At 39.3% G+C, this 14,019-nt stretch overlaps 1 protein-coding gene across 1 annotated transcript; it reads right to left on the bottom strand.

The window, feature by feature from the left end:
• Window positions 1-3,139: 3,139 nt before the first annotated feature.
• LOC126412492 (GPI mannosyltransferase 3) lies at window positions 3,140-5,320 on the bottom strand. Its single transcript, XM_050082115.1, has one exon. It carries the CDS (start codon window positions 5,211-5,213, stop codon window positions 3,723-3,725), a length of 1,491 nt encoding a protein of 496 aa, XP_049938072.1. The 5' UTR covers window positions 5,214-5,320; the 3' UTR covers window positions 3,140-3,722.
• Window positions 5,321-14,019: the final 8,699 nt, after the last annotated feature.

Genomic DNA, 14,019 nt, shown 5'->3' with positions numbered 1-14,019 from the left:
ATGAGATCGACAGGAAGTGCAAAATGGGTAAGCAGGGATGGCTAGAGGACAAATGTAAGAAAGTAGAGGCTTATATCACTAGGGGTAAAATACATACTGCCTACAGGAAAATTAGAGAGATCTTTGGAGAAAAGAGAACCACTTGCATGAATATCGACAGATCAGATGGAAACCCAGTTCTAAGCAAAGAAGGGAAAGCCAAAAGGTGGAAGGAGTATATAGAGGGTCTATACAACGGCAATGTACTTGAGGGCAATGTTATAGAAATGGAAGAGGATGTAGATGAAGATGAAATGGGAAATATCACATTGAGTGAAGAGTTTGATATAGCACCGAAAGACCTAAGTCGAAACCAGGCTCCAGGAGTAGACAACATTCCATTAGAATTGCTGACAGTGTTGGGAGAGCCAGTCCTGACAAAACTCTACCATCTGGTGAGCAAAATGTGCGAGACAGGCGAAATACCCTCTGACTTCAAGAAGAATATAATAATTCCAATCCCAAAGAAAGCAGGCGTTGACAGATGTGAAAATTACCAAACTATCAGTTTAATAAGTCACGGCTGCAAAATACTAACGCGAATTCTTTACAGACGAATGGAAAAACTGGTAGAAGCCGACCTCGGGGAAGATCAGTTTGGATTCCGTAGAAATATGGCAACTCGTGAGGCAATACTGATCCTATGACTTATTTTAGAAGCTAGATTAAGAAAAGGCAAACCTAGATTTCTAGCATTTGTAGACTTAGAGAAGGCTTTTGACAATGTTGACTGGAATACTCTTTTTCAAATTCTGAAGGTGGCAGGGGTAAAATACAGGGAGCGAAAGGCTATTTACAAAAAAATGGCTCTGAGCACTATGGGACTTAACATCTGTGGTCATCAGTCCCCTAGAACTTAGAACTACTTAAACCTAACTAACGTAAGGACATCACACACCTCCATGCCCGAGGCAGGATTCGAACCTGTGACCGTAGCAGTCGCGCGGTTCCGGACTGCACGCCTAGAACCGCTAGACCACCGCGGCCGGCGGCTTTTTACAATTTGTACAGAAACCAGATGGCAATTATAAGAGTTGGGAAGGGTGTGAGACATGGTTGTAGCCTCTACCCCATGTTATTCAATCTGTATATTGAGCACGCAGTAAAGGAAACAACAGAATAATTCGGAGTAGGTATTAAAATCCATGGAGAAGAAATAAAAACTTTGAGGTTCGCTGATGGCGTTGTAATTCTGTCAGAGACAGCAAAGGACTTGGAAGAGCAGTTGAAAGGAATGGACAGTGTCTTGAATGGAGGATATAAGATGAACATCAACAAAAGCAGAATGAGGATAATGGAATGTAGTCAAATGAAATCGGGTGATGCTGAGGGAATTAGATTAGGAAATGAGACACTTAAAGTAGTAAAGGAGTTTTGCTATTTGGGGAGCAAAATAACTGATGATGGTCGAAGTAGAGAGGATATAAAATGTAGACTGGCAATGGCAAGGAACGCGTTTCTGAAGAAGAGAAATTTGTTAACATCGAGTATAGATTTAAGTGTCAGGAAGTCGTTTCTAAAAGTATTTGCATTGAGTGTAGGCATGTATGGAAGTGAAACATGGACGATAAATAGTTTGGACAAGAAGAGAATAGAAGCTTTCGAAATGTGGTGCTACAGAAGAATGCTGAAGATTAGATGGGTAGATCACATAACTAATGAGGAGGTATTGAATAGAATTGGGGAGAAGAGGAGTTTGTGGCACAACTTGACTAGAAGAAGGGATCGGTTGGTAGGACATGTTCTGAGGCATCAAGGGATTTAGAATTGGAGGGCAGCGTGGAGGGTAAAAATCTTAGAGGGAGACCAAGAGATGAATACACTAAGCAGATTCAGAAGGATGTAGGCTGCAGTATGTACTGGGAGATGGAGAAGCTTGCACAGGATAGAGTAGCATGGAGAGCTGCATCAAACCAGTCTCTGGACTGAAGACCACAACAACAAGGTCAAATGATGTTGGCAATACAAGATTTTTTTAAAACTGTGATTTAATTCATTGCTGAGGATTTGTGTATTTGTTGTGGCACACGTCCATTATTAGGAGTGTCGTATATTTAGTTTGTCATGCCCCAAACCCCCCAATTCCCACAACAGTCCTGTTACTTTCAAATGATTCCTGCAATTAATTTTCTTTTTCATATTCTTTGAGTTTGTTCTCTTGTGTAATGAGTGACGTCATGGTCGCCCCATTGTATAAGCTTTAAATATGGGTGTCAGCCATCATGGGTCAAAGCGAACGGCTGGTACCACGATCATCGGGTTTGCCTATTAGCGGTGTATACAGTGCCACTATTTCGATACAACACATTTTAACAGGACTGTGTGTGTTATACTCTGATGACAGTGCAATGAAAATTGTATGTGGGAGATCTAATAATTGTAACAGGTTTTTATTGTTCCACTCTGAAGTATGCATAGTCTATAAAATTGTTATATATTTTTAATAGAAATCTATGGTATTCTATAAGGAAATTTAACTTAACATCTTGAGAGACAAAGAGAGGGCAATGTTTTGAAACTTTCAAGACTGGTGTATAATAATATTAAATCAACCAGTTGCATAACTTTCCTCATTATCTGAATAAACCACAAAGTTACAGGAGCACATTCCCATATTGCATCTGTTGTTGTCAGCTGCCACATACCTCTAGCTTATAACAAGTATTATGTACGAACATCAGTTATCTGTATATCTTGGATGGTGCAGTACAGAAGTTCACTGCCACACGGTTTACACAGAAAAATTTTGTTTCTTGTCCCTAACTGGAGAAACAGTGCCAGTTATTTCATAGTAAAATTGTAGTAGCCTACTTAAAGTGTTCTTTCGAGCACATAATCCTAAGAAGTGTTCATATCAAAAAATTTCACAACTGAAGCTACAAGAGTACACACACCCAAAAAGTTACTTCAATAAACAAATTGAAAATACACTTAAATTTATAAAACTTGAAATTGGGGGTACTTTAAACCAATTTTCAGTATGTGTACCAACTAATGAAAGTAACCTACCAGTAAATGCGTGTGTTTTGTACTTACATTACTATCTAGATGATAATTGTGAACAGCAGATCACATATGAAAACAGTTTACAAAACAGAGATTAGTTCGTCTTTTTAATGCTTTGTGTTATCAAAAACAAGGAACACAAGTTTCAAACAAGAATTTTATAATTCACTTCTCTGTTGCATGTAACACTCAAGATGGAGCGCTACGTAAAATTCAAATATCTTACAGCCTCACCTGATAAACCCAGTCATTCAGATTATGGTTTCTTTCCCGGCACTAATGTATACATGTTTACTTTACACAACAAGAATGTTGACTGTTGCTATTTAAGTACACTTTTATCAACGAAAAACTTAATAAATGCCTATCAAATTAGAGATGAGATCTTAGATTAATAGCTTCCTGCAGTTACATGTAGTGTGCCTCCTTTGTTAAATTAACTTCTCAGTTATACTAACATTTATTACTTTACATAAAAACAAATATATGGGAGGATGCCATATATTGCAGCAATATAATAAGAACAAATAAAAAAAAAAGAGTGCACTGAAACTACCAGCGTCAGTAAGAAGAAATCACCTACATTTATGGTTTTTGTATGTTTGTCCAAAGCTGCACATAAAATTCGCTCAAATAAAAAATGAGTCATCACATAAGACCTACATCCTAATATTATTTCACTCATTTCTTTTGAAAATCATTATGTGTGTACCTACATTACCTTCTACAAAGTGAGAATGAAATAACTGTTGAAACAGTTTATAGTGCCGTAACGACAGAAATCCCTCAATTTTCTTATACAGTTTGTTAAAAATAACAATATGAGAGGGACTTCTACCTGTTTCTGGAAAATTATCATGAAGCCACGTCAAGGGACTGCTGAAAAAGACATCAGCCACATCTTGACTAGCCAATGGATCACATTCCAAAAAGAATACATCCACAGGAGAATGGAGATGACTGTACAGAGGTGTGGAATGGCATGGCATGAGAAACCATATAGAAGTGTTACTAGGATTTTTTGCTGATTCTTCTGCCAAAATCTTCATGACATCGAGAGTTCCTCTTTGGTGAACAATGCCACAGTACAGAAACGGAATTACTGAGCCTAGTATTAGAAATACTTTCATAAATACTGGACGATAACCAAAACTGTTTCGTTTTCCCCACACTGTTAACCAAAAAGTTGCAATAAATAACATCATTGGAAGCAAGGGTAGGATAAATCTAAATTCCTTATGTGGAATCATGCTGTATACCAGAACTGTCCACAAAATTGCAAAAAATAGTACTAAACAAACATTTCTTGCTTTATCTTGTTTATAAGTAATAACTTCCTTGCAACCAAGAACAAATGGAAAGATGTGCACACCCAAAACTGTAGGAATACCTACTGTAAAATACCAAAGCAACCCATGTGTTCCATAGAAGGAGGCTACGTTTTTTACTAAGTTGTAATAGAGAAAGCTAATGGGTGAACAAGTCACTGACCCATGGCAAAGTGAATCTACAACAGTTGAAAAAACAATGAAAATAGCTGCTCTCATGATGTACACACGGCTCAAAACTTTCCAGTCACTAGCCTGCAAGAAGTGATAAATTGCGAATGGTAACCATAACACGAACGCTGTTGGACGCGTAAGGCAGGCAAATCCTACGATCCACAAGTATTTCGTTGTTTCCACTCCTCCTCTCCGCATTGTCGTCCATGGATACAAGCATAAAGCCATTGATGTCAGCGCCGTTTCTAAGGTGTTAGTTAATGTTCGAGTCGCAGTGTACGCATGAAACCAAGCGATACTTATATTAATCAGCGCCCACTCATTCGTAACACCAATACATGTTCTGCACCAACGCAGAAACATTAAATCGGCACAAACGCTTAACAATGCTTGAAATATCCGTGGTAAAAGAATTAAGTTCTCCACAGTGTCTATTTTAATTATGTTCATGATTTTATACATCAATGCTATCAAACTTGGATATACGTAACTTCTAATACCAACTTTCCATTCCCACGTTGTATACCCATAACCGTATGCTAATCTGTGAGCTATCTCTAATGATTGCCAGTACTCGTCTGGAACGTAAAATGTCGAAACAAGGAACACAGACACCAAGCGCAGTACCAGAAGTAAGCAAACGGGTATTCTATGATTCAGTCTCATGATTACACTTTTATTTGGCACCTATAAGAAAACACACGTCCACTCTACAATTCCCACCTCACATGCTTTCAAACATTCAAACCCCACAACAAGACTCCGCCCACCAGACAACACACCAATGATGCAATTCATTGCGCTCGCAAGGTGTCTCGCGATCATGCTCACAACAGATTAACATTAACACAGTCTAGAGGTGGTAAAAAATAACTGATACAAATAACCGGTTACTGAGAAGTACCGGTTACTGTAGTAACAGCTCATCTGATACTGGCAGTTATTTCAATAACTGCCAATATTAATCATACACGGCTCTAACTGCCAACAGTACCTCGCGTTATCTGTTGACCGAAGATCGTATTACGCTCGCGTCAACTCATCGGAGATATGGCCCATGGCTACGAAGAAGAGGGACAGACCATTTGGAAGGCGTTCTATAGGTCATGAAAATAACTGTGAGACTGCGCGTCATCTGTTGATAAGAACTGTGTACTATTTCGTGCACCTTCGTTACTTTTAGCACAAACAGTTAAATAAAGTTAATGTCAGAACGGTGGCTGATGGGAGCTGCAGTACAGGCATTAAGAAGTAGTCAAGTACGGCCTTTCTCTTGAGCCACCGCCTTGGACGGGTAGTAGAAAGAGAGTTTCCGTAAGGAATTCGAGTGACTATGGAAATAACTGTCAGAGGGTATTTTTCTCTGGTAGCTATCGTTATTGGCTCACAGTTCTCGTTCTCTGGCTGGCAGTTATCGGGCTACCACTACAGGTAATTGGTAACGGAATCACTGTGCGTCTGTGTTCCTGACTCGGTGACTCTAGTTAAAGGTCGTAGACACCGGTGATATTTCCAGAGAGGATAGTTATTGCTTCGGAAATGCCGATGGCCATCGCGAATGACAAATAACAAGTCAGAAAGTATAACATAAACATTTGAATATAATAATTATTATCCTCATCATTTGTCAGTAGATTGTCAAAATATGTGGATATATTACAGTAAGTGCTAATATTTACAGAATTGATACACTGTCAGAATAAAACAGTTAAACACTTTTAATAAATTTGTCATGCACAGAATACCTGATCTTGGCTGTTGTAACGAAGTGCTGTCAAAACTGAAATATAGCAGAATTTTTATTTAAGCTGGTCTAATAGTCTCTCTTAAGATAATCATCTACAGAGTATGGAGGGGTCAATTGAAGCGTCCGATTCCACCCATCTGCTTTGACGTAAAGGTGTTGTGTATGAACCCAGATCATGTACTGTGTAAAAGCAGTGATCAACCAAGTACGACTTCAGTTTAGATTTGAAATGGCCAATGTTTTGTATGTGTTTAATGGTATCTGGTAAGGCATTGTATAGTTTGATACTAGGATGGATAAAGCTGTTTTGAAATAACTTTGTGTTGGTGCTTTGAACATGTACATCCAATTTTTGTCTTGTATCAAAGCTGTGTATTGTGTGATTTTGAGTGATGAATGGTCTTTTTGTACGTAAGTTTTGCTTTAAATACATTATAATGTAAGTTTTGCTTTAAATACTTTATAATATACCAGGATTTAGAGGGACCGATGACCTAGCAGTTAGATGACTGCTATTATTCATTTATTTCACTGTTGCGATTTCAGCTCTAGAACCATTTTCGAGTACCAAGGGAAAGGTCTTGTAAGGTAATGCTTCTTAAATTGTTTACCAAGTGTTACCACACTATGCTTCGCATTTTGTTATCCATATCTTATATTGGTTTCACTTTTCACACAAAACTGCCTCTACAGCCAAAATTACGATAGTGATTTCATTTAAAAATTATATGATATGATTCTTGTACAGGAAGGGCTGCCACATTATATCACAATATAAGATCGACAAAATTTAGATAGGATCGAATGCTTAGGACTCTTTATTAATTCTTACTCGTAACTAATTTATTGATTTACCTGAATTTAAAATCCGCTCGCGTAACCTTTCTTTATCTTTGACGGGAAATCTGAACATTTTTAGTTCAGGATTTGTCCGTCTACTCCTTCCACAGTTGATATACTCGCAGGGCCTCCGCATGACGACTCGATCCACTACCACCGGTATGTCAGAAACAGCTGTACTTCACAGACGCCAAATAGTGGAAAAGCTGCGCGCGTTCGGCCGATGTTGCCACATATTTCACAGAACGGAGTGCCATCTAGTGGTTGATTCCACAAGTAAGGGTGTGACGCTGTTGCCGCCTGGTGGCCGTTTCCTGACAAGGGTTGCCTGCTAGACCAAGCGATCGGGCAGTCTGTTTCTTACGTGATCCGGAGTATGAATGTCATGACGGCACGGTGTTGTTTGCAGATTAGATTGGGTTTATATGACCCTTGGTGTTGGATGTGTGAAGTCGTTGGCGGGAATGTTTGTAATTCCAAGCGTAAGGTTTGGAAGTTTTTTCAATGAATTATCAAGTTTTTTCTTTATGTCTTTGGCGTTTTCGTTAGGTGTTATTGGTATGTTCGCTCGATCTAGTTTGCAGCGTCAGAATTTGCTGGTGGTAAGTAACTTTCTTTTTTTTTCTAGTTGCGACGTTATGTGTATTTATGGAGTATTGAATGTGTTATAATTTATGTAGAGATGGTTGATTTGTGGATTTTTGAGGTTTTGGTTTTATTTTTCGCAGTTGTAGGTCTTGGTTTTTTTTCGGTATCAATAGTTGTGGTTACTTATATAGGTCACCCAAATGACCGATTCCCATTTTCGTAGCTGTAGGTGTTGGTGTTTTGGTATCGTCATCTGTGGTTAACCTATATAGTTCAAGGGGAGTGTTCGATTCCTGCAGATTTTGTTGGTGTAGCAGAATGTTGTAATTTCTTTTTCTTTTCGTTCGTCATTTTGTGTTTTGGGATTGTGGTGTTTTTTTTTACTATTATATTTAGCTTGTCCTCACCCTAAACCCCCCCCCCCCCCCCATGGACCACGGACCTTGCCGTTGGTGAGGATGCTTGCGTGCCTCAGCGATACAGATAGCCGTACCGTAGGTGCAACCACAACGGAGGGGTATCTGTTGAGAGGCCAGACAAACGTGTGGTTCCTGAAGAGGGGCAGCAGCCTTTTCAGTAGTTGCAAGGGCAACAGTCTGGATGATTGACTGATCTGGCCTTGCTGTGCTGGTACTGCAAACGGCTGAAAGCAAGGGGAAACTACAGCCATAATTTTTCCCGAGGGCATGCAGCTTTACTGTATGATTAAATGATGATGGCGTCCTCTTGGGTAAAATATTCCTGAGGTAAAATAGTCCCCCATTTGGATCTCCGGGCGGGGACTACTCAAGAGGATGTCGTTATCAGGAGAAAGAAAACTGGCATTCTACGGATCGGAGCGTAGAATGTCAGATCCCTTAATCGGGCAGGTAGGTTAGAAAATTTAAAAAGGGAAATGGATAGGTTGAAGTTAGATATAGTGGGAATTAGTGAAGTTCGGTGGCAGGAGGAACAAGACTTCTGGTCAGGTGACTACAGGGTTATAAACACAAAATCAAATAGGGGTAATGCAGGAGTAGGTTTAATAATGAACAGGAAAATAGGAATGCGGGTAAGCTACTACAAACAGCATAGTGAACGCATTATTGTGGCCAAGATAGATACGAAGCCCACACCTACTACAGTAGTACAAGTTTATATGCCAACTAGCTCTGCAGATGACGAAGAAATTGAAGAAATGTATGATAAAAAATAAAAGAAATTATTCAGATTGTGAAGGGAGACGAAAATTTAATAGTCATGGGTGACTGGAATTCGAGTGTAGGAAAAGGGAGAGAAGGAAATATAGTAGGTGAATATGGATTGGGGCTAAGAAATGAAAGAGGAAGCCACCTGGTAGAATTTTGCACAGAGCACAACATAATCATAACTAACACTTGGTTTAAGAATCATGAAAGAAGGTTGTATACATGGAAGAACCCTGGAGATACTAAAAGGTATCAGATACATTATTTAATGGTAAGACAGATATTTAGGAATCAGGTTTTAAATTGTAAGACATTTCCAGGGGCAGATGTGGACTCTGACCACAATCTATTGGTTATGACCTGTAGATTAAAACTGAAGAAACTGCAAAAAGGTGGGAATTTAAGGAGATGGGACCTGGATAAACTGAAAGAACCAGAGGTTGTGCAGAGTTTCAGGGAGAGCATAAGGGAACAATTGACAGGAATGGGGGAAAGAAATACAGTAGAAGAAGAATGGGTAGCTTTGAGGGATGAAGTAGCGAAGGCAGCAGAGGATCAAGTAGGTAAAAAGACGAGGGCTAGTAGAAATCCTTGGGTAACAGAAGAAATATTGAATTTAATTGTTGAAAGGAGAAAATATAAAAATGCAGTAAATGAAGCAGGCAAAAAGGAATACAAACGTCTCAAAAATGAGATCGACAGGAAGTGCAAAATGGCTAAGCAGGGATGGCTAGAGGACAAATGTAAGGATGTAGAGGCCTATCTCACTAGGGGTAAGATAGATACTGCCTACAGGAAAATTAAAGAGACCTTTGGAGATAAGAGAACGACTTGTATGAATATCAAGAGCTCAGATGGAAACCCAGTTCTAAGCAAAGAAGGGAAAGCAGAACGGTGGAAGGAGTATATAGAGGGTCTATACAAGGGCGATGCACTTGAGGACAATATTATGGAAATGGAAGAGGATGTAGATGAAGATGAAATGGGAGATATGATACTGCGTGAAGAGTGTGACAGAGCACTGAAAGAACTGAGTCGAAACAAGGCCCCTGGAGTAGACACCATTCCATTGGAACTACTGACGGCCTTGGGAGAGTCAGTCCTGACAAAACTCTACCATCTGGTGAGCAAGATGTATGAAACAGGCGAAATACCCTCAGACTTCAAAAAGAATATAATAATTCCAATCCCAAAGAAAGCAGGTGTTGACAGATGTGAAAATTACCGAACTATCAGTTTAATAAGTCACAGCTGCAAAATACTAACACGAATTCTTTACAGACGAATGGAAAAACTGGTAGAAGCCAACCTCGGGGAAGATCAGTTTGGATTCCGTAGAAACACTGGAACACGTGAGGCAATACTGACCTTACGACTTATCTTAGAAGAAAGATTAAGGAAAGGCAAACCTACGTTTCTAGCATTTGTAGACTTAGAGAAAGCTTTTGACAATGTTGACTGAAATACTCTCTTTCAAATTCTAAAGGTGACAGGGGTAAAATACAGGGAGCGAAAGGCTATTTACAATTTGTACAGAAACCAGATGGCAGTTATAAGAGTCGAGGGACATGAAAGGGAAGCAGTGGTTGGGAAGGGAGTAAGACAGGGTTGTAGACTCTCCCCGATGTTGTTCAATCTGTATATTGAGCAAGCAGTAAAGGAAACAAAAGAAAAATTCGGAGTAGGTATTAAAATTCATGGAGAAGAAATAAAAACTTTGAGGTTCGCCGATGACATTGTAATTCTGTCAGAGACAGCAAAGGACTTGGAAGAGCAGTTGAATGGAATGGACAGTGTCTTGAAAGGAGGATATAAGATGAACATCAACAAAAGCAAAACAAGGATAATGGAATGTAGTCTAATTAAGTCGGGTGATGCTGAAGGAATTAGATTAGGAAATGAGGCACTTAAAGTAGTAAAGGAGTTTTGCTATTTGGGGAGCAAAATAACTGATGATGGTCGAAGTAGAGAGGATATAAAATGTAGGCTGGCAATGGCAAGGAAAGCGTTTCTGAAGAAGAGAAATTTGTTAACATCCAGTATTGATTTAAGTGTCAGGAACTCATTTCTGAAAGTATTCGTATGGAGTGTAGCCATGTATGGAAGTGAAACATGGACGATAAATAGTTTGTACAAGAAGAGAATAGAAGCTTTCGAAATGTGGTGCTACAGAAGAATGCTGAAGATTAGATGGGTAGATCACATAACTAATGAGGAAGTATTGAATAGGATTGGGGAGAAGAGAAGTTTGTGGCACAACTTGACCAGAAGAAGGCATCGGCTGGTAGGACATGTTCTGAGGCATCAAGGGATCACCAATTTTGTATTGGAGGGCAGCGTGGAGGGTAAAAATCGTAGAGGGAGACCAAGAGATGAATACACTAAGCAGATTCAGAAGGATGTAGGTTGCAGTAGGTACTGGGAGATGAAAAAGCTTGCACAGGATAGAGTAGCATGGAGAGCTGCATCAAACCAGTCTCAGGACTGAAGACCACAACAACAACAACACCCTAAAACCCCCAACTTCTCGCAATTGTCCCGTTAGTTTGATTGTATTTTTGGAGGGAGATGTTATTGTCTTATTTATATGTATCTTCATGTTTGTTTCCGCATGTATGTAGTGACATTATAGGAGACACTTATGACGTCATGGGTCAAAGCAGATGGGTGGAATCGGACACTTCTGTATTAAAAAGTCTTTCAAACTCTCTGTAAACAGTGCTTTATCTTAAACCAAGTTTTTAATGGATGCTGACTTGCTGGCAGTTTGTTGAAAATGTGTTTGCCTGAATACTGGACCCCTTTTTTGACTGAGGTAAGTGATTCTAGGTCTTTATGTAGATTGCTGTTCCTATTTCTAGTATTGATGTTATGTATTGCGCTATTGGTTGGAAATACTTGCAACAAATTTTATTAAGGAAGTAATATACTAGGACGCAGGGGTTAGAATACAAAGTTCCTTGAACAGGTTTCTACATGATGTTCTTCAATTTATACCACAAAAGATTTTGATTACACACTTTTAAACTTTTGCTCCATTTGACGTGTTACCCCTGAATATGAACCCTTATGAAATAATAGAATGAAAGTATGTAAGCTTTTTTATATTTATGTCTCCTACATCTGACATCATTCTGCCGGCCAGAGTGGCCGAGCGGTTCTAGGCACTACAGTCTGGAACTGCGCGACCGCCACAGTCGCAGGTTCGAATCCTGCCTCGGGCATGGATGTGTGTGATGTCCTTAGGTTAGTTGGGTTTAAGTAATTCTAAGTTCTAGGGGACTGATGACCATAGCAGTTAAGTCCCATAGTGCTCAGAGCCATTTGAACCATTTGACATCATTCTCACTGCAAATACAGACTTGTTTAGGCGCTTCAGCAATTCTGTGGTATGCCCTTCCCAACAGAATTTATTATCGAGTTGTAGGCCCAGAAGAGTAAACGAATCTGTCACAGTATGTATTTTTTTTTTTTTTTTTTTTTTTTTTGCTGTATTACAAGGTTGTACACTTTTTCGATTAAGTGAGCAGCACAAGGAATTAAGCTTCGAATTTAACCTACAGTATTCCGTTTATGTATTACTTCATACTTAAAAACGCATGTTGTTTACATTTTACTTAAACAGTGCTGTGGCGAAGTTTTGCGTACTTTCTGTTGCAGATGCGAAGATAATATTTGTAATAGCGACCGATAACCTACATACATATAATATGAAACACTAATAGTCGTTATAACATCACCTGAAATGTACCCGGAGTTAATTAGCTAAGGTTATGATACGATTCATGTGACATTCCTGCCATTTCGCACTACTCGCAATTATACTGACAACTAAACTGATGGATTCCAGCTATGTCGTTCTTTAACGCTAACCCCGTCGGTGTATTCGGTAGTGAAACGTAACTTGACAGTTATTGATAAACTTTAAAAATAGCGGTTATCAAAGAATAACTGCAACCGTGATAACGCTTACTCCTGAATAACCGTTTGGCCCACCTCTAACACAGTCTAAAGCCCTTTCTACATGGGACGTGTGAGCTTGCAAGATTACCCATGATGCATTATTTCCTCCGGTTTCTACCGTGTAGACGGGACCCACTCGCACGTGATTCACGCGTACGATGGCTAGAAGGCGGTACAGGATGAATCCCTATTCTCATACATATGTAAGCGCTTCGCACATGCGCAGACGACAAAGTAGGCTGACAAACGGCGAGAAGTTCTGTGCGCAATTGTGCATACTGCATTGTGTATCTCGGCTCCTGCTCAGCGAAACGTAGTGCAGTAGGTTGTTTCCCTCACAAATAGTTAAAACATCTGCAATTTTCAGTAAGTGTTATTTAAAGCTTCATCTCAGTCACAGGTTTATTATTAAACAGACTTTCATAGAAACGTGTTCTGGTTTATCGTGAATTAAGAATATTTGTTCATTGTGAACATAAGTTATTTTGTAGAAATGGAGTGCAACAGACGATCAGTGGAAGTGCTGATTGCAGCATATCAGAGGGAATCGTCCCTGTTTAATACAGAAGAACCTTTGCACCATCATAAGGTAATGCAGTAATAAACTATTTTTAGGCTTGTACATCGATTGTTGCACAGTAGATACATTTGTCGGGACTACTGAAGAACTGGATACAACCCCTCGGCTTTGACCAATGACGCCAGAATTTGCCAGAGATGATTTATTACACATATTTAACAGCAAAGACGAGTGTTCATAAACAAAGAAATGCACGAGAGAGAAAACAGATGGTAGACGTATATCACGTGCATTAATATTTCGAACATAGAGTACTATTATTTCTGCAAAAAATAAAGAAAAAAGGGATAGCAGTAACGTTAGCATGGAATACCTCAGTTGACATACATATGAGTTGTATCTCGAACTTAGGTCGACCTGTATAGGTTAGCTGCAGTACAGGATACAAATGTCACCTATGTCGATTTCTTCATTTTCGTTAGCATTAGTATCCTAGTCTTCAGTTGACCTACATAGGTAAATGATAGCAGTGCTACATGTGTCGCTGTTTTCGTCTAGATACCACCAGTATCGCGTATTTCAGTTGACCAGCATACGTCGACTGATGTACCGGATTCGAATTTTACA

This window comes from Schistocerca serialis, chromosome 1 (assembly GCF_023864345.2).
Source record: "Schistocerca serialis cubense isolate TAMUIC-IGC-003099 chromosome 1, iqSchSeri2.2, whole genome shotgun sequence".
Lineage (NCBI taxonomy): Eukaryota > Metazoa > Arthropoda > Insecta > Orthoptera > Acrididae > Schistocerca > Schistocerca serialis.
The sequence above is the reverse complement of the archived record's forward strand: the minus strand, read 5'-3'. Positions and strand labels throughout refer to the sequence as shown.